The sequence below is a fragment of the Stylophora pistillata genome, chromosome 11, assembly GCF_964205215.1.
Source record: "Stylophora pistillata chromosome 11, jaStyPist1.2, whole genome shotgun sequence".
NCBI classification, from domain to species: Eukaryota; Metazoa; Cnidaria; class Anthozoa; order Scleractinia; family Pocilloporidae; genus Stylophora; species Stylophora pistillata.
The window spans coordinates 4,091,087-4,115,948 of record NC_142529.1 but is presented as its reverse complement, the minus strand read 5'-3'; the positions used below and the strand labels follow the sequence as shown (position 1 = coordinate 4,115,948).

The 24,862-nt window shown below is 39.3% G+C and overlaps 2 protein-coding genes across 3 annotated transcripts; one reads left to right on the top strand and one right to left on the bottom strand.

Moving 5' to 3' along the window:
• Positions 1-465: 465 nt before the first annotated feature.
• On the bottom strand, positions 466-6,551 carry LOC148719731 (uncharacterized). Its single transcript, XM_088738112.1, has 2 exons — positions 6,069-6,551; positions 466-4,917 (listed from the first exon to the last, which is right to left on the bottom strand). The coding sequence occupies exon 2, from the start codon at positions 4,880-4,882 to the stop codon at positions 2,129-2,131; it is 2,754 nt and encodes a 917-aa protein (XP_088594238.1). The 5' UTR covers positions 4,883-4,917; positions 6,069-6,551; the 3' UTR covers positions 466-2,128.
• A 260-nt stretch (positions 6,552-6,811) lies between these two features.
• On the top strand, positions 6,812-23,132 carry LOC148719730 (uncharacterized). 2 transcript variants are annotated; one of them, XM_088738105.1, is made up of 6 exons: positions 6,812-7,008; positions 7,474-7,551; positions 14,858-16,073; positions 16,912-17,016; positions 17,223-17,315; positions 17,549-23,132. In XM_088738105.1, exons 2-6 carry the CDS (start codon positions 7,534-7,536, stop codon positions 21,772-21,774), a joined length of 5,658 nt encoding a protein of 1,885 aa, XP_088594231.1. In that variant the 5' UTR covers positions 6,812-7,008; positions 7,474-7,533; the 3' UTR covers positions 21,775-23,132. The 2 variants fall into 2 exon arrangements, with proteins under 2 accessions (XP_088594231.1, XP_088594233.1); XM_088738107.1 differs by lacking the exon at positions 16,912-17,016.
• The last annotated feature ends 1,730 nt before the right edge of the window (positions 23,133-24,862 follow it).

Sequence of the window (24,862 nt, the reverse complement as noted above, 5' to 3'; positions counted from 1 at the left end):
GGGGTTCAAGTAAACGTTGCTAATTCAAAACCTTGTTCTCTCTCTCTACCCCCTCCCCCCCCCCTGTTTATCATTTCCCATTTCCTATTTAGGTCGGACTTGATTAAGGGGAATTTATGGCAAGAAAGGACACTGATCTCAATTTAATTCTGTTCTAAATTCGAATAGCTCATCTGCAAAAGCAGCATCAATTGTGCCTAGTATAGTACAAAGAATGGAGTTCAATGGAGTCTGTAAGAAAACATGTGATAACTCTGACTCCTAAGAGTGACTGGCTTCTTATTTCTCCTTACAGTATCACCCTTAAATCAAACATAACGGTCAGGAGAATAATGGAAATGATCACCACTTAAAGAAGCTCCTATTATTAAACAAATTCTCCTTGTAAGTGCTATGAGAAATGTAAAGAGAACAGTATTGAGAATTGGTAAACTAATGTCAGGGTGTAAAGGGCTAAAGCAGGAGTCAGATTTGTTATTCACAAGTGTAGTCTTGAATAGGATGACATGAAGTCCCATTACCATTTGATACGAACTATGAAAAAATTTAAGAAGCCAAATACTCATTGGTGAAACGTTTTCGTAGATGGAAACATACCAGTTCGCATTTTCCCTCAAGAAACTGTACCTAGTAGTGTGTACAACAGAGTGCGTAGGTGATGCATATCGTCTAGTGACACAGGTATGACCTTGAAACTGTATTAATATCGAACTGTCCAGCGACAAGCATGACAAGTACACTGTCCCATTGGTGCTCATTTGTGCTGCTTATAGCCAATCACATGCAACAACTTTCTAAGAGTTGTCATTAAAAGTTTAAATAAAGACAGAAGGTTACAGTTACTGTGACACTCATGTCTGGACTGACTAATTTGTGCGTCAAAAATGTAAAAGAATTGCACTGATTAATCTTGTGAAGAAGGGGTGTGCAGTGCTATGGTGTTAAAATGGGATACACTGCTCCCTTCCTATCTCAAAGGATAGTTGTTGACATGGCAAAATGTTAGAAAAGAAGAGAAATAATCACTTTGGGTGAAATTCAGTAGATATATTTGCACAGAGCCGTGTTTCAGTAAATCACCATCAAAGTACATCATCACATTATTCTTGTAATTGTAGCAATGGCTTTCAGCTTCACACTGTTTTACTGTCATGGACGGTTTCTTTTTCTTGGCTCCCCTGCACAGATGGCACACTGAGTCTTACAAAAAACAAAAAAAAAGACAATGAGCAAAGCAGTTGCTATGTGATTAACTTGTCCTGCATGCCTTTGTTGTGGGCTCAGGTTTCCTCTTTCGTGAGTCTTCCTTAAGAATATCAACTGCTCTTAAGTGAGCTTTCAGGGTTTAAGCAAAGCACAAACCCGCTTGTCTTTTGGTATTAGCAACTCAAGAATAAGCCTTGCTAATGCTCATGGTCACCACTGGGCAATGTTTAACTCGCACAGAAGGGTAAGTTTTTTAACAAGTCTCTAAGATATAGGGTTCAAGCCCATCTATTTTTTCTGCTCTGTAGAGTTGACTCTTTGTTGGTTATTTTCAGAAGGTTTGGTTTGATTCATTGTGAGAACTCAGACAGTTCCTTTGATTTGCGCTCGTAACTCCCCCCCCCTCCCACCACAGCCCCAATTAAAATAAAATAACACTTCATCTCTCTTATTTCTCAACTATGTTTAACAAAGTCTATGTCTTCCGTATTCCGAAATTTTTTAATATTTTGTGTGAAGGTTCCCATATCACCTAAACCTAACAGTTTTCTCCTGCCTGCTTCCAGGGTTGATGTGTCCTTCATGCTGGGGAACTTTCCAGTGTAAGGGTTCTTATCTACTGAAACATATCCATCATGGCCATCTTGGAATCTCAACCAACTAATCCTCGTATTGCTATAGCTTTAACCTGGTTTTCCTTGTGTTTGGATGCCAATCAAAGGTTCTTTTTTTTTTTTTTTTTTTTTTTTTTATTACAATTTAATGACACATATAACTTACTTACTTACTTACTTACTTACTTACATTAATAGATAATAATACAAAAGAGTAAAAAGAAAGGTGCCATAAGGATGGTCCGCAAAAGAGATAAATCCCCATGCACGGCAGACCACCTTAAACAAAAAAAAAATCCAAACTAAAATCAATCAAATCTTGCAGTCAAATAATCCCTTACACCCCTTTTAAAACAAGAAACACTTGGAGCCTGACGGACCGATAGTGGCAGCCCATTCCACATGGGGACAATCCTATTAAAATAGCAAAACCTAAAAGTATCAGTCCTCGCGTAGTTCTTTTTTAATTTAAGTTCGTCCTTACCCCTCAACGAGTATCTTTCCGAATGTGAATAAAATTGGATATAAGAGGATATATCGATATTAATATACCCATTAATAACTCTATAAAAAAATAGTACGTCAAAAAAGAAGCGTCTGTCCTCTAGAGATAACAGGTTCAGTTTTTCTTTACGAGTGTTGTAATCATCATCAGTTTTTAGAACAAACTTGGTGGCTCTTCGCTGAATCCTTTCCAATTTATTAATGTTTCTAGCCGTGAAGGGTGACCAGACAATAGTACAGTATTCCAATTGGGACCTTACCAAAGCACAGTACAACGTTCTTAACATGTTAACATCTTTCAGACCCTTGCATGTCCTTTTAATAAGGCCAAGAATCTTGTTAGCCTTGCTTGATATCTTATCAACATGAGCATTCCAGGACAACTTGTTACTAGTAACTAATCCAAGATCACAGAATTCAGATGTTTCTTCCAGAGAGCTCTCATTCAGCTTAAGGTCAGAACGAAAAGGCATACTTTTTTTCGTGATACGCATCAATTTGCATTTCTTTACATTAAAATCCATTAGATTTCGCTGACTCCAGATGTGTAGATTATTCAGGTCAGATTGAAAATCATGTTGGTCTGATGTACATTTTATCAGTCTTGATGTTTTACAATCATCTGCGTACAGTGCGATTGTGTTTCCAGGCATAACCACATCCGGCAAATCACTAATGAAAATTACAAAAAATAATGGCCCTAGTAGGGAGCCCTGTGGTACACCAGATGGGATAACAGACCAGGTAGAACTCTGTCCTTCAATAACAACCCTTTGCTCTCTGTGGGTCAAGTAATCCTCACACCATCTTAGTAGGCTACCAGAGATGCCGAAATTACACAACTTCAGAAGAAGTATATCATGTGATACTCTGTCAAATGCCTTAGAGAAATCTAAGAACACGACATCCACCTGTAGTCCATCATCCAAGGCCTTTGTCCACTGATGGTGTGTTAATACCAACTGGGTAGCACACGAGCGACCCCTTATGAAACCATGTTGCCAATCTGTCAGGTAAGGGGCCACATGAGAATATATGGCATTATATACAATCTTCTCTTGGCATTTACTTGGAATCGATAACAGGGATATAGATCGATAATTCTCTACCACATCTTTAGCATCTGATTTAAACACAGGAGTGACATTAGCTCTTTTCCATGAAGAAGGAACTCTCCCACACCTGAACGACAAGTTAAACAGTAGAACCAATGGGTAAGATAGCTCCTCTGCACATTCCCTCAATATCCTCGCAGGAATGCCGTCTACTCCAGTTGCTTTATTAATGTCCAAGTTGCAGAGGATATTCTTAACTTCACTGTACGAAGTGAATACATCCATCAATAAGTTAGGATTAATCACATCAACATGAGAGCTGCCAGAGTTTGATGTTTTTGTAGAGAAAACGGAGCTGAAGAATTCATTGAACAGGGAAGCTTTTTCCACAGGGTCTATTGCAGACCTGGCTTTGCCAGAGTAAGTTATTACTTCTGGCAGTCTCTTGCTCTTGGACTTAAGAGAATGAAAAGACCAAAACTTCCTTGGATTAGTCTTCAGCTTATCCGATAGAGACTTTAAGTACTGGAAATACTTAAAGGAGATAAGACGTTTGGTCTGTTTCCTAAGAAGTTTAAACTTTGTTGTCACCTCAAGAGAAGCATTGGCCCTTAAACGCTTCCACAAGACTTTCTTTTTCCTCACTAACTTTAAGACCTCTTTATCTATCCATGGAGGTCTTGGCTTGCGTCTAAGCTTCATCTTTGGTACATGTTGATTGACTGCCGCGAGAACAAGATCTTGGAAATTCGCCGTACCTGAGTCAATATCCTCACAGGATATGTAGGAATCCCATAAAATGTGAGAGAATGTATTTCTTAGACCATCAATGTCAGCTTTATCATATCGGTAAACTAATCTTTGACTGTTTTTCGGCCTGTTGAACTTTTTCTTGATCGCGAAACAGACTGGGAAATGATCTGAATCAAATCCATTTGGGTGCACAGTAGTTCCTTCGATGAGTGATTCATGATTCGTCAACACAAGGTCTAAGATGTTACCAGATGATAAGGTATTAGTGGCACTGGGACGAGTGATATATGGGTTTGTTTGGGTGAGAAAATGGTCATCCAGGATTTCACAAAAAGTTTCAGTCAAATTGTCTAAAATAGTTGGTGATCCAGTAGACCAATCGACACAGGGAAAATTAAAATCGCCAGTGATAATTAAATCAGCGATTCCTGTACCAGAAGCTTTATTGAGAAATCTCCTGAATTCATCCAAGAACGTCTCTTCAGCGTCTGGTGGTCTGTAAAAAACTGCAAATAGTAGACATCGTGTATTACTGGTCTTTAATTCACAGGCTAGCATCTCCGCATTTACCTCAAGATCGTATCTCCGTACACATGGCAGGTGTGATTTAGTTGCGAGCAACACTCCTCCACCACGCCTACCACGTCTATCCCGACGAAGGATACTATAACCCTCAAGATGTAGATCACGGTCATCAAATTCATTGTCTAACCAAGTCTCCGTCAAGGCAACAATGTCAAAGGAGTCCATTAATAACAAAGCATTTAGGTCGTTGATCTTGTTCTCTGTGGAAGATACAATAAAATTGAATCTTTAGTGGCTGTCAGAACCGGCTTTCCCATGCCAGTTGAAAAGTAAAGAAAACTTTCATGAAAAAATTACAGGAGAGAGATATTATTCTTAATTGATGCTACCCTTTGTATCTAAATGTATACTGTACCTGTATATTTTACTCAGGTGTCTAATTTACTTAGTGCAACAGCACCATGTTATTCAAAGCCAGGTTAAGATAACCAACAAAGATGGTGTAAAATCTGATTTCAGATCTAAAAGCTTTAAAAGAAAACTAACAATTATAACTTTTGTCAAGATTTTGATCATTAGATGCTCTTGAAAGAAGAGAAAATTATCCCATAAAAAGCTTCAATCTGTACAAAGGAAAAAAAAATTACACATTACACACTGGTATACAATGATTTCAAGTTTCTTGAACACCTTATTTCTTGGCCAAGTATCAGAAACAATCCGTCCATTTGCTTCACTTCACTCTACTTCTTTTCCAGAAATTTTGCGAAATCATTTCCTCAAATCAAAAGTAAAAATTTTTCATCGAAAGAAAAAATTGGTTATTGATTGAATTTCAAGGAAATATCAGTTTTTTTATTTATCTGTATCTAATGAAATCACGTGCCTGCGTTGTAAACACGGATGCCAACATAACGCTAAATTTTGTACCGATCAGAAATTGTAAGATTGTCCTTGTCTTGGTTGAGGAAATGCGCGTCTGATCAAATTATGATAAACCTGGCTAGAATGCGTCAAAAAAATGTTAAGCGTGCAAAACACAATTTTAACAAAAAGAAATCATTAGCCTCTTGAAAACCATGTCGACAATTTTAAACCACGCATCCATAGAAAACATGGCGACGATCACTTTGATTCAAAAGATCAACGTCGTACTTTTAAGTTCCTACAATTGATGAGAGCGAAGTCAAGCACGAAAATAAATTTCTCTTCTATTCGTTCTTTTAAAATCAAAATATGTGTGTCATTACAATAGATTTGCCTAAATATATATTTCATTTGTACCCTGGTAATCCAATGATACACACGAACAACAAATGTGATCAAACGTCCTCTTAGAAGTATCACCACGTACATGCACCATTAAGCCTACATTGTCTTCTACTCAAAATAAGTTGTACGTTTTACTTACCGACATTGTACTTTGTTGCAGCTAAATTGGCAATAATATGGCGTTTCCTTTGAGGTCTCTTTATGATAGAATTGTTTACTGTTTCCTTGCGTACATGGTTTGTTCAATCATGCCCGTACCATGCTCCTTGTCTGTTGCAAGTTTTCTTCTCGTCGACCAGAGATACCGGATTCTCACTTCCCCATCCTTGACTTTCACCAAAGTCAGCAGCGATGCTTAAATCTAGCAACTCAAGGTTGTCTTTGGTTATGGTAGACCTCAGTCTTCCCTGGTTACAGAACCTAAAGACTTTCGAGACGACAATGAAATCTCCATGGCCAAATTGTCTTTGCTCATGATAATGTCGAATTTCCTCCTTTACACTTATTATGAGTACATTGCAAGGTCGAAATCATAAAAACTGATGTCTTCTGGAGAGTGATTTTGATCACAGACGAGAACTGTGTGCCGGTATGTAGATCTTTCGTGACGGTGAATTTTTAACACAGGTGTAGCGTGACAAAATTACCATAGCAACATCTGGTAACGCATGTAAGGATCGGGAAAAAAAAGACGTGGAAACTCTACGAATTTTATTAGTCTAACCATAAATTTACCAAGCATGATTTCCATGAAAATCAAAAATCTTAAGAAAAAGTTGAAGAATAGTTATGATTTATTAATTCTAAGCTACCCTTCAAAACTGCATTTTTTGCCAAAGAAAACTCTCAACACTTTCCATATTTGGAAATGGGGTAGCCCTCACCCAAATTGCATCAGGGATTTACATTTCAACTCCGCACAAGCTACGTGCTCGATTCCTTTGTGAAATATCTGCTCAAAGATGGGATGAACAGGGTTTTTTTTCCAGATTCCACCAATATGTAGTCTCCCAATGTCCATAATGGTTGTTTTCTATGTGTCCAGAAGGTCTTTTTCATCCTTTCAAATCGATTCAAAGGTAAGCAGAATGGCGGAATTTAGCGTGCGTATTTCAAAATGAAGTTATGACATCTAACCACTAGATATACGTTTTCGATGGCAAAGGAAACGTGCCATAAAATTGTTAATAGAAGGTAGCAACGTAGAAGGTAATCGGTTTTCTCTTAATGCCAACTGATTTTGAAGTACGCCTTGAATTAGGAAGGAGTTCGACGATTATGTAGCTACAGTTTGGTACTCTGTTGGGGTTGCTTCCGGTTTCATTAGATTTGTTCATAGACCCTGAATTTTAGATCGATGAGCTACAACAAGATTTGACATATGATAACCATAACTACCACTTACAGCTGACTTCTATACAGCTAGTTTACCTGAACGACGTATTTGCAAGTGCATTGTGCAGTACTTGCAATTTACATGTACCTACAATGTATGCAACTTAGATGATCTCCTTACAAACATTTCGTTTGCTTTTCTTTACCAGATAACGACTGTATTTTAGTTTGAGGACTCAAAATCAAAGGTACTGCGAAGGCTTCCTGTGATGTCTAGGCTACAAAAGGTACGTACTCATACTTTGGGCAGATGATTGAATTAGTACGGTATCGAAGGGAGGTAATTGTAAGTGTATGCACTGAGTTCTTCCAACTTGTCTCTTATATGTTTTATATTTCTCTTTTCCTGCTTTGTATTGGGCAACATTAACACTGCAATTAGCTATCAAAGCGAATACTTTCAAGCTGCTTTTGTTACATACTATGGACTGTTTTTGCTAAGCAACAGTGCCTAGCATCTGAGGCAGCTCCTTGGGGAGAGTGTCGTTGCTTACAGTAATACTGAAAAAAAGAAAGAAGAAAAAAAAACTATGCACATTAGATGAGTACCCACAAGCTTAATTCATTGATGATGAGGAAATTTAAGAAATTCATTATCATAGAAAAATTATGTCATGGCCTGATGCAAAATTATTGAGAGTCGTCACTCAAACATATTTCTATTCTGACTACATGTATCATCTTCATGGTGTTAGAAAATAAACAGTGCTTGATTTGCTGATAAAGATTTCTCAACTTTATAGCCTATGTACAGTATATAAGTCTCAGATCTTTTAAGTATTTGTTTCTTCGGTTAGCTTGTTATTTTATTTGAGGGACATGACTTCAATTTTGAGCAACATGACTTTGGATGACATGAATTTCAGGTGACTTGACCAGTTACCCTTTAAACAGAGATGAGCCTACATTATTTTTCTCAACACCCACATTCATAATACATGAACCAGTAATTGGAAATTGGTCAAAAGTTTTTGAAGTTTGTATATTCTTGGCAAAATGTGTCATGATCGATGTACAGCAATTATTCCTGTGCAGTAGGCTGAGGTTAGGTTTTGGTTTCCTATCTATCTATCCATCTATCTATCAACAATATCAAAAGTGTGTATGCCTGCCATGCTTGATGGTCTGGGGCAATCCTCCGCAAGCATGAAAGCAATGTCGAGCATCAGTTTTTGAAATGGGTCGTTCCGTGAACCAAAGAATGACAAACCAATGCCAATATTGCTCAAAACAATGCTAAAAAAACTCAAAGCAATTCCAAAGACATTGCCAAAGATACTCAAATGAACTCAAAAGTACTCAAGCATAATCAAACCAACTGTTAAGTGGGAAGGGACTTCATTGAGGACTACTCTGAGTAGACAGTCAGAGAAAACATTCCAAACAACATTGGATGCCATATTAGAATCTTTCAAGATGACAATCAATTTGTTAAAGTGCCCCTGAGACGAAAATTTACCATTTTATTTTGGCCTAAATTGTTCACATAATGTTGAATTAGGTCAAGTTAAGACCCTTTTTGCCATTAAAAACTCAAAAAAACAAACCTTCGATGACCAATTTTTACCGCTTCAAAGTCGTCCAAAAATCGTCCGCCAATGCTGAAAACATGTTCCAGCCATGCTCGCAAAAACGTCATCATGACATCAAAGGCTCAACAAACTTATGCTTCGCTTTGTCACAACTCTCTTTGTTCGCTGCACAGAGAATCGCACGTTAGTTTTTTGAGAACTGTTTCGTTGTCAGTCGGGAAATGTCGACTTTTTCAGATTATGAATTGTCCCAGAAATCATCTGAAGCTTCTGTGGATAGTTTTGCACTGGCAAACGATGAATTTTTGTCATGTGAAAAAAGATAAACACAGAACGGCACGGACTCTCCATGTGGCTTTTGTGGTTGTATCGCTTTATCGCCTTCGAACTGTATTTTTGCTTGTCGTAAGGGATTTTCCCTTTTTGTAAGAAATGATCGGGTGATTAGTAAAAATAGTTTTCGGCAATGGCTAATTGTGCGTCGGAAAGCAGATATTGGAAGTTTGTGAAAGCCATTTGTAAGCCATCAATGTGTTTTCCCCGATGCGTTAGGTCAATGATCTCATGAACCCTTTCCTACGTGGTTTTTACCATCGGTGCTTTGAGAGGTTTGAAGTGAACTCTGTTGTTGAGTTTAGTTTAAGTTTAGTTTAATTTTAATTCATTCGCGACAGGAATGGCAGGAGAAAGGAACAGAACTTTCGTTCCTAGTGACACCTAACCCCTTTTTTACCCACCCATCCCACCCCGGGGAGGACATCCATCACTCAGTAATCTCGTGTGTGGGAACTTAATGTCTCCTACCCCAACCCTGCAGGAGACGGGACCTCCATTTATCGTCCCTATCCGAGAAGACTAGAAAGTCTAACCATTTGCAGATATTATTACAAAGGCAGCACTTTCTTCTCAGTTAATTAAAGACCCTGAGTGTTGGTCCGGCCGGATTTGAACTCACGACCTCCCGCACAACAGTCCGGCGCTCTACCAATTGAGCTAACCGGGAGGCGGTTGAGTTGTTCTTTGGCCTCTTTTGTTTTTTCTGTCTTATTCATGATGACTATTGTTGTGTTGCTTCGATGAGGTTTAAAGCAGAGTTTGTTTCAACTCTTTTAGAGCCGTGACCTCATTGCGTTACAAAGTATTTTTTGGCCTAGATGCAGTCTGCAAGTAGCGTTATGACAATTTCCCAAGTAGCTCTGAAGGGCAATAGAAGACTGAGCCGGTGGCATTTAGTTTGATATGAAACAGAAGTGGCTCTTTGTTTTGTCCGTGAAAGGTGTAACAGAGGCGCATTCGTCTTGCGAATAAGTCTCGCAAAAGTTGGCCTGATTTTAAATCTGTTTGTCACGGGCATTGGGATGAATTTGAGACCCTTTGATGCTGACTTGGCTGTCAGATGGTTGATAGTTTGACAGGTTTTTAAAGAAATTTTCATTTTCTCGGTTTTTTGGCTGCAAGCCTACATTTTAAAGTGTTTTTACGCTCTGTGTCTTAAGCTGTTTGTTCTGGTTTTGCTGATATTAAAGCCAGCTTTTTTTAGAATCAGAACACACTTATATTTTTCATCTCTTTTGTATAAAAGTGAGCTCTTTCAGGTCAGAAATCTCAATCCTTAATTCGGCTATTTTATCATTCTTATTTGCAATGTTCACCGAGTACTTTCCTTTGTCTAAGGTATTCTGCCAGAGAGTTGTTAAAGGTGGATATTGATCAGCTCATATGTAAAGGTGACAAAATCCGTGGAGGTTCGTAGACTTCGCTTTCCGGTGTCGAGATTGCACTGAGGACGGTTTTTCTTGTCGCTTCTCCTCTTGAACGGTAGGCACTGAACCCGACAGAATTCTTCCCCTAGATCCTTCAAAGTACACAGATCTCTCAAAACAGTCCTCCGAGAAGACTGTTTGGAGTAGATCACAAATATTTCTGTCGGATTGAAGTTTACTCGGCGAGGTCGCACAGATGGCATCTGTTTTTCCAGCTCTGATCTATTTGCAAGGCTCTGATGGAGAGAAATACCAGCAGCATGGTCTGCACGATTACTTCACCTTTGAATTACACACCGAGGCCAATCATTTTTGTTTAGTTTTTGTAAGAATAGAGTGAAGCACTCTGTTATGTTTGCTTGACATTTTGCCATGTGAGATTTTTGCGTTGAGCCTTAGACGTCACTTCCTCTGAGTCTTGCGATCAACTTCGGGAACATGATCAAATAATGGCGGATGCGAAATCGTGAATTTAACGGCCCGAAAAAAGATATTTCTGGTGCTGGGTCTAAACTGAAATTTGGCAGAGTAGGTGAAGGAGACACACTGAACACGAAAATGGAAAAAAAATGATGTACGAAAATTTTGATCTCAGGGGCACTTTAACAGAATCAGAAGCCTTGGACTTGTATCGATGACAATAAGGATTAGTTTGTTATTAATTATTGTATTGTTTCTCTTAAGGATGTTCAACAGTTTCTATAACAGTCTATCATTTGTTCAACTATCACAGGCTGGCCTTTTGATCATATGCATGCTCACAGCATTATTTCATAACTTTGTCAACAAAGACTTTGTAAACTGTCTACAAAATGAATGCAATATATTTGAAAGAGCTGTCCAACTATCTTTTCTGTTCATTGTAATAAAAAGACAAATTCATCACAGGAATGTAGGGCTCATTGGGCTAAATTTCTGCTAATAGTCTGAGAATAGTCTAAAATATTCTAGAAATCTTGATACTCGACAGAAATACCCGTTTTCATTGAAATTTCAATTAAATAAAAGTATCCGCATTGTGCGGGAGTTTGCGAATTTTCACGGATTGTGTGGGATTGTGCGGGTTTGGCTGAATTGTGCGGTTCCGCACCTGCGCACCCTGTCAGAAGACCTGTTTAAGGGAGACCTAGCTTCTGGTGTTGCTTCACCCAGGTGGAGGAAACTATGGTCTACACATTCACTTTTTAATTTTCATAAAAGGGCATAGAATACTACATGTAAGCTCATTTCTTATGCTTCACTGTTGAAAAATCCAAGAACACAAAAAAAATGCTGCCAGCAGTTTATCCCATGTTTACAAGACTCGCAGTCACAGACTGAATTATTCAGAATAAGTTTATTTAAGCAGAGATGTAGAAAAAAATCTTGCCCCTTACACCGAGTAATTGATTCTGACAAAACAACTTCTGCTATATTTTATACTCAACCACCTCCTGGTTAGCTCAATATTGGTTAGAGCGCCAGTCTGTTGAACGGGAGGTCGAGGGTTCGAGCACCAGCCGGACCAACACTCAAGGTCTTAAAATAACTGAGGAGAATGTGCTACCTTGCTATAATATCAAGAAATGGAGAGACACTCTACTTTTCTTGGATAAGGACGAATAAACCATAGGTCCCATCACCTGCATCTATTAATTAGTTAATTTGGTTAGGCAGGGGACTCATGAGATTACGGTGATGTGGTCTGGCCTGTTTACTGGGAATTGGGCGGGGGGGGGGGTATCTTCACGTTTGCTTTGATTGATTGTACACTGCTGATGCAGTCCGGCCAAAGTCCCCTCAAAAGTGTTGTGATGTGCATTTGATCATATCCATATGTTAATTTGCACAATATAAATTATGATCATAATAATTATTATTATAATTATTAATTTTCAAGGTAATACTGCAATGTTTGGGCCAATTGCTGGCCGTCAATGTGTAGCCTTGTCTCTACATCCATTGATATGCAATCATAGTAGTTCAATAAGTTCTTCAGCAGACCTAGTATACAGTATGAATTTCAGGAATGAGATATATTCTGTCCTATTAAGATTGTACAACCAAGACTTTTTACTATTAAGAGAATTATCCAGTATGGTAACAGTATTAAAAACTCATTACCAGATGGAATATAATAGTCCAAGTTATATTGTTACTTAAAGACTTAGTAACAGTATGTGGGCTGCTTGTCACACATGATCCAAAGAGTGTCCTACCCCACCCTAGAGTATCTGTGGCCCTGTAGATGGTCAGAGTAGAGAATCGTGAAAGTCTAAGCTTTGATTCTTCATGGGAACTCACAATATTTCCTCAGTTCTTTCCTCATGAGCTCTTGATACAAATCAAGCGTGCAAAGCCCTTTTGATAGAAATTTTTGTGCCTACTGTATTTTGGGAATGCACAGCCGTTATCTCACCACCCTTTGCAAGTGATTGCATGACAATAGAATTAACAACAGAATTCCAATCTTGACCCAATTTTGACCTGAGGTCTTCACTTATTGTTTTTTTTTTCTGAGTATCTTTAGGTTAGTAGTTTGACATTTGCCCTCGATACACATTTGAGTTCTTTCCTTTTGTGATTTCTGGCTTACAGCCACTAACACATTATGGTTTCAGTTCTTGCCATGAAACTAGGGAAGGCAGCAGAAGGTGATAAGCATCTTACTCTCATTTCAGGATTGCAGGGGATTGTAGAAACAAAAGTTTTTCTAGCAGAAATATCTCAGTAGGTTAGATTGGTGCATCATGAAACTTCAAGGAAAACTTTTTTTTCATTAAATGGAGAGCTTTTTATCATTTAAATCAGCAAATTATGTAGATCCAATTTAGGTATAATCTTTTCAGTTCCTGCTGTGACAGATCATGACACTACAAGGACTTGCTGTGACACTTTGGAAGACAGCAGAAAGGGATAAACATCTCGCCATCATTTCAGAATTGTGGGTGATTTAAAACAGAAATTTCCCTCGTAGAAATATCTTAATAGGTGTGATTCATGTATCATAGAACTTTCAGGAAATATGATACCTGGAGTTATTCTATGGAATGATGGAATCGAGGAACACTGGATCAGCAGAATGGCAGAATATGTTAAGATGCAGAATGACAGAATATCTCAAGAAAAAGTTTCAAAAAATGGAATGGCAATAAAATGAAAAATTATTTCCATTCAGCAGGGGAAATTAAAAGAAGCATTGTCAATCTTTGTTGGACCCAAGGGGATAGGGGAACCATGAGGTTTTCAGGGCAATCCTTTAAATTGTTATTATGTTGCCATTGTTATCATTGTAATTATTATAGTTTGTAACCATTTCAATCATTGGTTGAATGTCAAATAGACAATTTATTCTTGAATCGTCTTTCTCTTGTGGAACAGGATGCTTATAAATAATTATGTGAAATGCAGCAGGTTTTCTCTTTAGCTTTTGAGACAAATATTGTGGAACACTACAACCTCTAGTTCTTTTTAATGCTACAAAAATTGTGCTATACCAGTAGCTACATGAAGTTTTTGACTGTCTATTTTTAAAGATTAATTGAGCTCAAGCAATTAATTATTCCCAAGAATTAGTAAGAATAGAATACAGTGTAGAGCTGTATTTAAGTGAGCATCATTTTTCTGGGTAGAGTGTGATGTAACTCATGGCATGACTATATTATCTCTTACCTAAACAGGAGACTTAAATCTTCAAAACCTGCCATCTTGTTTTATTTTGACTTGTAATCAAAGCATTGTTTCCGGGTCGTTCACTGTAAAGATCAATCTCTTTATAGACTTTAGTTTGGGCTAGTAATAATCCAAAAAGGGATTGGTTAAAAGTAATGCAGCCCTAAATCAGTTTTATTATTTTGAATCAGGGTTGTCATTAGTAAATATCTAAAGTGAGTAGCTGGTGGTTAAATTGAATTCCCCCAGTATGCTTGTACACATGTAGAAAGCATGGCATGCTGCAAAGGAACATTCCCCTCTTCTGTATACTCTCCTGAAAAACTTTTAGATTTAAAACTCATTGAGATGTGATTTTTGGAGTTTTTTGGGAACAATGTGAGTAACCTTTTTTTAGCCAAACATTGATGCTAAAATCAGTTCAAAAATACTTAATATTTTCTGTCTTTGATCACATTTCACAAAGTAGCTGGTACAAAATGGTCTGTTCTACTGACATAACCCTATTGAGTTTAAATTGTTATTTCTCTGTATTCTTCACTGCTTGTAATTCCTCTTGATTCACATTGAATAAAACTTTCTTTTAGGTATCATCCCTTTGTAGTGTAGCCTCTACATCACAGGAAAGCCCAAGTTTGATGGAGAGTAAAGTGCTAAGAGTTACTCTATTGGGTAGTGAATGGAGGTCATCAAAAGGAGGCTTGTCAACTATCAACAGGGAACTGGCAATTCAGTTAGCAAAACATCCCAATGTTGATATCAGTGTGTATCTTCCAAGATGTAGTGAGGAGGATAGGAGAGCTGCCAGGAGCCATAATGTTCAACTGATTGAAGCCCAAGAATTGCCCGGTCATGATCAGCCAGTTGATTGGTTGGCTTCATTACCTGAAGGTCATCATCCGCACTGTGTCATAGGACATGGAGTGCATCTGGGTCGACAGATACCACTCATTCAAAAGCAGCAACCCTGCAAGTGGATCCAGGTTGTTCACACAGCTCCAGAAGAACTTGGAATGTTTAAAAGTTATGAAGAAGCCATTTTTAGAGGTGAGAAGAAACATCGTGCAGAAGTACAACTTTGTGAGATGGCTGATGAGGTGGTTGCGATTGGACCAAAACTGGCAGATGCCTACTCTCGCTACCTTCGCCCCAGTAAGAAAGATGAGCATGTTGTCACTCTCACCCCAAGTATTTTTACTGAGTTCTGTAGTGTTGAACAGGCCTCACAAGAAAGGAAGAACTTTTGTGTTCTCCTTTTTGGGCGTGGTGATGGTGAAGATTTTGAGCTAAAAGGGTATGACATTGCAGTAAAAGCAATTGCTCAGTTGAAAGACAAGTCATACCAGCTAATGTTTGTAGGTGCACCAAAAGGAAAAGAGGAAGAAGTGAAAAACAAGTTGCTTGCGTTTGGCATTCCCCCTAGTCAACTAACAGTTCGTTGCTTCAAAGAAGATCGAGAACAGCTTGGCAGTTTATTCTGTGAGGCCGATCTGGCAATCATGCCTTCAAGAACTGAAGGTTTTGGTTTGACTGGGCTGGAAGCCTTATCTGCTTGTCTACCTATTCTTGTAAGTGGTAACTCTGGACTCGGAGAAGCACTGGGGGAAGTTCCTTTCGGTCCTCCATGTGTAATTAATTCAGAGAATCCTAAAGAATGGGCCAATGCCATCAGAATTGTCCGTCAGAAAAAGAGGAAGATGCGACTTGAGGAAGCCACTGTTCTTCAAGAAAAGTATGCAGCAAAGTACAGCTGGCAGCAGCAGTGTCAAGATATTGTTAAGAAAATGGTGCATGTTGTCTTTGGTAAGAACGATGCTATTCTTTTACCTTTTATTTTTATTTTCCCATCAGTATACGATTAATGCAGTCACAACTACTGTTGTTAAAAAGCTGTTTGAGCTGCCTATAGGGTGGCTAAACACGTAAATGGTTTCATTGAATTTAAGCTCCAATTCTTTCTTCCATTGATACTACCAAATGTTTCCTCTATTCCTTTGAAAAATGGCATTGATATTTCTCGATACATTAATGAAAATTCAGTGATACAGGACTGGTGTTGTTGGACTTGTTAAAGAGTTACAGCAAAGATAAAGCAATAAATGAGGGTTTCTGTAAGCATTAAAGGTTGTAGTCTTGCTTTGGTAATCTTTATTTTGGGAAAAATTATTACCACCTTTTGAGAAATTATTTGACCACAGAAAAAAGTTTTTCAAAGAACAGTTTATAAAAGAATTATTGTTTGAAAATAATGAAACCATTTTGAGCCACTTCCACTGTCTTGTACTTCAGTTATTTGACTAAAACTTGCTCTTGTTCGTACATGTGGGTCTTCTTTGATAGGCTCTCTTAGTGTGTTTACAACATTGGTAGTCATTACTAAAAGACATACATGTAAGACGTAACCAGCCTTAGAGGTTCGTTAATGTTTACTTTTTTTTTACTTGTACATGTATTAATTTTGTGGGTCCACCTCAAGTTACCTTTTGAATAATGATCACATTTGAGTTGCTAAAGATCTTGTTATATATAATTATAGTATTGGATGAAGCATGTCGTTAGCTCTCAATGTATACCGCATGCTCGTGTTTTTCACTCTAAACTTTTCTCGTAATTATGCCTTTTTTTCGGTTGATTCGTGCAGGTGATCCTAGTACTTGCCAGCCCTTGATAGTGGAAGATCATTCTTTACCTTCCCTTGCAGTTTCTAACAACAAATGCTCAGCTACTGTAACAGTATACCATGAAGGTAGACAACTGCATCTTTCTTCATAGTTCACATATATTTTAGGACAAAATAAAATAGTTTGTCATAGAGTGACATAAAGAGAATAATCCAGCTTCCTTAGAAAACAAGCAGAAAAAAAGTTACATGATACTGTATACCTGGGTAATGAGAACCAACTGTGATAACCATATATTTTCAAGTGCGGTTATTAAATTTTTCTTTTCCAGATGCCCTAGTAATCAAGTCCAGGCAAGCTTCAAATGAAGAGGTTCAACAGAGTTCATCCTCTATCGCCACTCAATCTGTACAGCGCCTTAAAGGTAAACTTCATCTTAAATCGTATAACGCTTTTGGTTGGAAATCCAGCGCTTTTTCAAAATTTTCCTCCCCCTTTTTTGCTACTAAAGAACCGTTGTATGAAGACTGCTTAGAACAAGCCTTCTGTTACTTTTGAAGGAGCCATTTGCAACACTGGCCATTTTTCTCTCGGTGATTAAAGTCAATGTTTATTTGCATACATGTGCCTTTAAGAACGAAGTGCGTTTGTTTGCAGGTTCGGATCATTGTCTAGTTGTGGAACACCTTCAAGATAAATACATCAGACGTTCCAATGTAAAACCACTGCTGTGGGACAGTGACATCCAATTACCTATTGATGACGTTTACACCAGGTTGCAAGTCCAATGGAGAAGGAAGGCTTTCTTTCAGCTAACGGAGAAGGAGGTTCACATGTATGAGATTTTCAAGCCTGCTAAAGAGGGTGAAAAAGACGCCAAAATGATGGTACTTGTAGAAGGAAACCCCGGGATTGGGAAGACTACATTTTGTCTAAAAATTGCCAGAGATTGGGCCAAAAAGTCAGTACCAGTCGAGTTTCATTTCCCTGTGTTTCAGTTGTTGTTCCTTCTGAAATGCTGTGACATTCACAAAGATACCGAAGACATAGTACAAGCTATTGATGAGCAACTTCTGAATGATGACATGAAAAATAGGGAAGATTTTTTGGATTACATCAGAGATGGCAAGAATCAGGACAAGATTCTTTTAATCCTGGATGGCCTTGATGAGTTACCACAAGGATCGGAAAAGGTTATTCATAGGCTCTTTGAAAGAAAAATTTTCTCATGTTGTTTCATTTTGGCCACCTCACGCGAAGAAAAGGGAATCGATGTCCGGCGGCGCTATGAGTTTGATACACTTTTGCAGATTAAAGGGTTCACTGCAAAGGACGCTACAGATTACATCAGGAATCATTTTAAAATCGTCGATCCACAAAATGTGTCAAAAGGCGAGAGGCTCATTCAAGCTGTTAAAGAAAATACTTACCTAGATGCGTTAAGGAATAATCCGTTGAATCTCCTTCTCTTGTGCGTTGTTTTTGAAGACTTTGAAGGGAAACTTCCATCTAATCGCACAAAGCTTTATCAGATTATTTTTCGATGCTTGCTAAGGCGATATTGCTCCCGAAATGGCCTGAACGTTCATCAGAATGCCGACAAAGCCCTAGAGAATCAATTTAAAGAGTCCATACTTGTACTTGGGGAGCTAGCGTGGAATTGTCTTCTAGAAGACCGCCGTTCGTTTTCGGAGGAGGAACTGGACAAGTTAGAACATTCGAGGACCCGTGTGAGAAGATTTCCAGCAATCAAATTGGGCCTTGTTTTCATGGAAGCCAGTTCAAGGCTAAGTCATGAGCCAAGGCATCAGTGTCATTTTCTTCACAAAACATTTCAAGAGTTTTTAGCTGCCTTCTACCTAGCAAACGAGCTCTTGACGAACCAACCAAACCTTACTTTAGGCAAGAAAGATGTTTGTGAAAAATACAGACAAGTATTTTTCTTTGTAGCTGGCATATTGGGCATGGAAGGAACGGTGTTTTTCAAACAGATAGGAACGATTCTGAGTGGAGACTGGAACTGGCGTAATCCTGTTAGAGACTGTAAGTTCTTACTTGATCTTTTAGAAGAGAGTGGTGCTGCCGATCATTTTGGCAAAGTTGTCTGCCCTCTTATTCCAGTACCAACTGATTTTAAAGTGGGTGAGAAAGAGCGGTCTTGCTTGAGGTTGATACGATATGCTTATGAAGGCGCCATGCTTGAAGGTGATTCAACACCAGTGCAGCTAACCACACTTAGCCTGTGTAATGTACAGTCTTTTAATAGAGACGATGTGCATAATTTCCATCGAATTCTCGAAGACAGTCAAACTCCTACAGAGCTTGTCATTTGTAATATCGAGAACATGTCCCATGATATTGCAGATCTGTTCGCTGAGAGTGTGTCGTCAAGCACTTCATTAAGAAAAGTCACGCTTAAACTGTTTGACGTGAGTACTGAGAGGTGCACCTACAATGCTAGTGCCTTGTTATCGACTTTTTCACAATTGAACTGTGTTGCGCTTGAATTCTTTTGTATTCTAAACAACACTGTTGCAGAAGCTGTAAAAGTGTTATTAAAAACATCACTAAGATCTCTCGCACTTATTGTTTATGGGGATCTGGATGACTGTTTAGCGTCGTCTGTTAGTGAAGGACTTGCAGAAGAAACCGGGCTGGAGTCTCTTAGTCTTGTTGTTCATGGAAAACCCAGCAACCCTGGAATCGTAGCACTGCAGAAAGGTGTTCTACGAAATAGAACTTTGCACTCTTTAGAATTACAGGTGTATGGAGAAATCCCAGAAGCGTGGATGACAGCTGTTGCTACCCTACTGGTAGCCAATAAGTCATGGAAGTCTCTTATTATTCATCCAAATGTATGCGGGAAAATCAAACATGAAGAAAGTTTGCTGCCTTATCCGATTCTAGGTGATGCGTCATTAGACAAGTCGTTAACCGTTAACGTCTGTGGGGAACTGAGTGTTGACAGCTTAAAAGCCCTTGGAGGTTTTTTCATGAAAAGTTCGCCATTATCTGGTCTCCACTTGAGTGTCCGAGGTAAACTAAGCAATGATGTTATGGATTGTCTAGTTGACTATTTTCTGACTAACAATTCCTTGTCCTCACACAGTATTATTGACCTTTGCGGTGAAATCACAAGCTACGGAGAAACTGCACTTCAAAAGTTAGTTCAAGGGAGTCCAGAGCATTCTATTTCAGTGCACTTGAATGGTGTCAGTAAGGACCGCTATTTAAGTGGTTTTGATACTCTCACTAATTTTTCTCCACCCTCAGCCTCATTATTAGCTGACGGGAAGACTGCAACACACGATGAAGTTATTGCACTATTAAGCTGTGCGTCATCAACCACGTTCAACCTCACTGTTAACAACCACGCTGATATGCCAGGGGAGTGGGCCAGAGGTGTGGCTGAGGGCTTAGCTAACAGCAGATCCCTAACTACATTTAGTCTCACACTTAACTATCTTACTGATAAGGGAACAAATTGGGCCTGCTATATGAGTAAGGGACTGCCGGAGTGCGCATCATTAACGACATTCAGTCTCACAGTTAACAATCACACTGACGAGGGAGCAAACTGGGCCCGCTATATGAGTGAGGGACTGCCGGAGTGCGCATCATTAACGACATTCAGTCTCACAGTTAACAATCACACTGACGAGGGAGGAAACTGGGCCCGCTATATGAGTGAGGGACTGCCGGAGTGCGCATCATTAACGACATTCAGTCTCACAGTTAACAATCACACTGACGAGGGAGCAATCTGGGCCCAATATATGAGTGTGGGACTGTCGAAGTGCGCATCATTAACGACATTCAGTCTCACAGTTAACAATTACGCTGACGCGGGAGGAGGTTGGGCCATCTATATGAGTGTGGGACTGCCGGAGTGCGCATCATTAACGACATTCAGTCTCACAGTTAACAATCACACTGACGAGGGAGCAATCTGGGCCCAATATATGAGTGTGGGACTGTCGAAGTGCGCATCATTAACGACATTCAGTCTCACAGTTAACAATTACGCTGACGCGGGAGGAGGTTGGGCCATCTCTATGAGGGTGGGACTGCCGGAGTGCGCATCATTAACGACATTCAGTCTCACAGTTAACAATCACACTGGCGAGGGAGCAAACTGGGCCCGCTATATGAGTGAGGGACTGCCGGAGTGCGCATCATTAACGACATTCAGTCTCACAGTTAACAATCACACTGACGAGGGAGCAATCTGGGCCCAATATATGAGTGTGGGACTGTCGAAGTGCGCATCATTAACGACATTCAGTCTCACAGTTAACAATTACGCTGACGCGGGAGGAGGTTGGGCCATCTATATGAGGGTGGGACTGCCGGAGTGCGCATCATTAACGACATTCAGTCTCACAGTTAACAATCACACTGACGAGGGAGCAAACTGGGCCCGCTATATGAGTGAGGGACTGCCGGAGTGCGCATCATTAACGACATTCAGTCTCACAGTTAACAATCACACTGACGAGGGAGCAAACTGGGCCCGCTATATGAGTGAGGGACTGCCGGAGTGCGCATCATTAACGACATTCAGTCTCACAGTTAACAATCACACTGACAAGGGACCAAACTGGGCCTTCTTTATGAGTGTGGGACTGCCGAAGTGCGCATCATTAACGACATTCAGTCTCACAGTTAACAATTACGCTGACGTGATGGAATCTTGGGCCGATGGTATTAGTGAGGGCTTGGCGAACAGCAGTTCATTAGCCACATTTAGTCTCACAGTTAACAATCATGCTGACATGATGGGAAACTGGGTGAGAGATATAAGTAATGGATTACAAAAGAACGGTTCCTTGACAACGATAAGAGTAGCATTCAGCTTGTACGGTGTGCACAAAATTCACTAAGAGCTCGTCCAGTCTTCCAATTCTCTGCTTTGTCAAATGCGTGTATGAAACTTCCAAGAGCTAGAAATTGTCGCTGAAGGATATGGTCGCAGTAGAAGTTCACTGAAATTCCTCAACTGGAAGCAAGAATTATTACTGCGCTCGTGTTGCTAGAAAAATTTATTTTCTCATGCATGAATGATGTCATTTGTAGTTGATATTTAACAATTGGTTCATGCTTTAGCGTGCACTATCGAGTTATGGAGCACGCGGGAAGTTTGGAGAGCACGAAAGAAGCGTAAGAGTTGCCCGAGGCGATAGCCGAGGGCAACTCTAGCTTCTTGAGTGCTCTCCAAACTACCCACGTGCTCCATAACTCGATAGTGCACAGCTGAAAGCATGAACCAATTGTTTTAGAACATAGCCGGTGGAATTGTGCATCAAATCCGACGCGAAAAACGGACAACAATATCAGTTGAAGCGAATCGTGACGGCGCTGATGCCGAGTATCCTTTTCCTTTGTTTTTCTCTTTTCTGCCTTATTTAAGAACTCTAGCCCATGGGAAAAGGTCGAAACATTGTCTTCCTTTTCGGACTAGCAGGCCGATTTTCTGTTTGTATCCATTATTGTCGCGAAATATATTACTTTTCCCCGCGCTAACAATGGCTGCTCGCGCGAAAAAAAAAATTCTGGCGAAGTCGGATTTGCTGACGCTATCAGCGTGCACTATCGGGATTTTGAGCACGCTTGCGTATAATGAATTTGATTGCGCGACTCTGCTAGCTATGTTCTAATGAAAGTTGGTTTGCACTTATTAGCCGTGATAATTTTTTACCCTTCGGCACAACCTACGACAGTTTGGCAAATTTTCGAACCATGAGTATACATTAATCTATAGCTGAAAAACTGTATTTATTTTTACCAAAAGGACAAGAACATTTGATGGTAAACACTAGTAAGAAACACAGTCCCACGCGCCTTCTTGCGCGAGGAGCACATACGATATTAGTTAGCCGGAAACGAACTTATTCAACCGATACATTGAAAACATCTTGTATGCCTACACGAGGCAAGCGGAGAAATGAAACCGAAGTCGCCGACAGTTGTACAGTTTCTGTGATGTTTTTTCCCTGTTGTGAACGGTTAGTAAGAGGAGGTTTCTAAACGGACTGATTTCAAATAACAACAAGCCTAGACATGGTGCGCTGTATCTAATTGTCCATGAACTTTCTTGAATTTTTTTTTTTTTTCCTGTTCCTCGGAATTCTTTATCCCGCCTATTTCCAAACCCAAACAACCATTAAATAATAGGTAAGTCACAAGAATGGCAACCGAGATTTGAAATGTACCATAGAATTTAAAAAGGACACCCAAGGTATATTGTCAACTGATTGGTATTGACGGGAAATTTGAAGTCAGTGAAACCCGGTTCATGAGAGAAATTTCGATTGAACTGCGCAAATTATTGATAGCAAGCATCAAGTTAACGGCAATAGCAAGCGGCAAAATTGAACTGTAATGTTAACAACTTTTCCAGTAATACTCAAAGCCCTGCAGGGAGAAAATTATCTTGGTCGCAGTATATGCAAGTATTTTGTCTTACGTACGCAAAAAGCGAAAAGAAGACGTTTAAGAATTTTTTTCTATCAACGATTTCCGTAAATGTCATGGTTAACCTTGTTGTCAACGGGCGTGTTTTCGCCAGGGAACAAGGGAGCCCCGAAACATCATCAACTCTTTCACTCCCACCAGTTACCGAGACAGAATATCTCCTTACCTTATCACTACAATATGAGGCAGACAAGTGATGAGAATAAAGAAAAATATCAATGAGGAGATTATTATTGGATCAAATACTAATTTCTCCAAACTAGCATCATAAGAATTGTATGGCAGACAGTAAGAAGAATTATGAATGAGGCTTGAGAGTGAAAGGGTCGGCGTTTGTTATTTCTTCTCTGGGGTGAAAGAACATCTGGCCCGGAGAAAATTGAAAAAATTACAATCAAATTAAGGGTGTTCCTCAGCTTAGGTACTACACGAGAGTGACATAGAAGAGAAAAAAAGATTGGAAACTGACAATTGTAAGGACACTGAGAACGACGCTAAAAGCTGGAGAAAATGTCAGCCATTTGGGGATTTTATTCCTATCTGTATTACTATCGGGGCTTTATATGTCCACGTTGGTAAATCAAAACCTTGTTCTCTTTCACCCGGCCCCTTGTTTTCTATTTCCTGTTCATCTATTTAGCGTCAATCGAGTTTAGTCTTGAATGATTGAGTTGAGTCCAATTTGGATCTGTAAGAAAACGTGTGATAAACCTTATGACTTGTAAGAGTGATCAGCCTTCCATTATCACCCTTGAATCAAGCATAAAGGTTAGGACTGTAATAGAAATGATCAGCAATTTAAGACGCTCCTGATTGTGAAACAAATTCTACTTGTTTTCTTTGACACCAAATTAACTCACAGAAGGTCTCTGAAATTCCGGTTTTAATGCTAACAACTCCACTCGCTTCTTGCGACAAAAAAATTAAAAAAAAAAAAAAAAACCAAGAACGTCACGGAAACGTTCTGCACATGGTAAACTAATCTGAATAAGGCGAGGCCGCCAAGTCACACTCGTCATGAGCCGTCACGCAATGCAAACAAAACATTCTGAACGTTGGTGTTATGGGAATTGTTATGAGGACGCTGTGGAGATAAGGAAAACCAATGTTTGGTTGTAAACGATGAAAAGCGAGATTCAGATTCGTTACTCATAAGAGTAGTCCTGATAGAATAGAGTGACGTGAAGTCCCATCACCATTTAATTTCATCTGTGAAGAAATTTGAGAAGCAAAACACTCATCGGTTAAACATTTTCATGGATGAAAACATAAAAGTTCACATTTCCTGTCAAGAAACTGAATCTAGTAGTCTGCATAACAGAGCGTGCGGGTCACGCCTATTGTCTAGTGGCGCAGGCACCACCTTAAAACTGTCCTATCACACTTTCCAGCCACAAATATGACAGGTACACTTTCCCATTTGTGCTCATTTGTATTGCTTATCGCCAGTCACGTTCAAGAATTTTCTGATAGTTTTTACGAAATCGTTCATTTAAG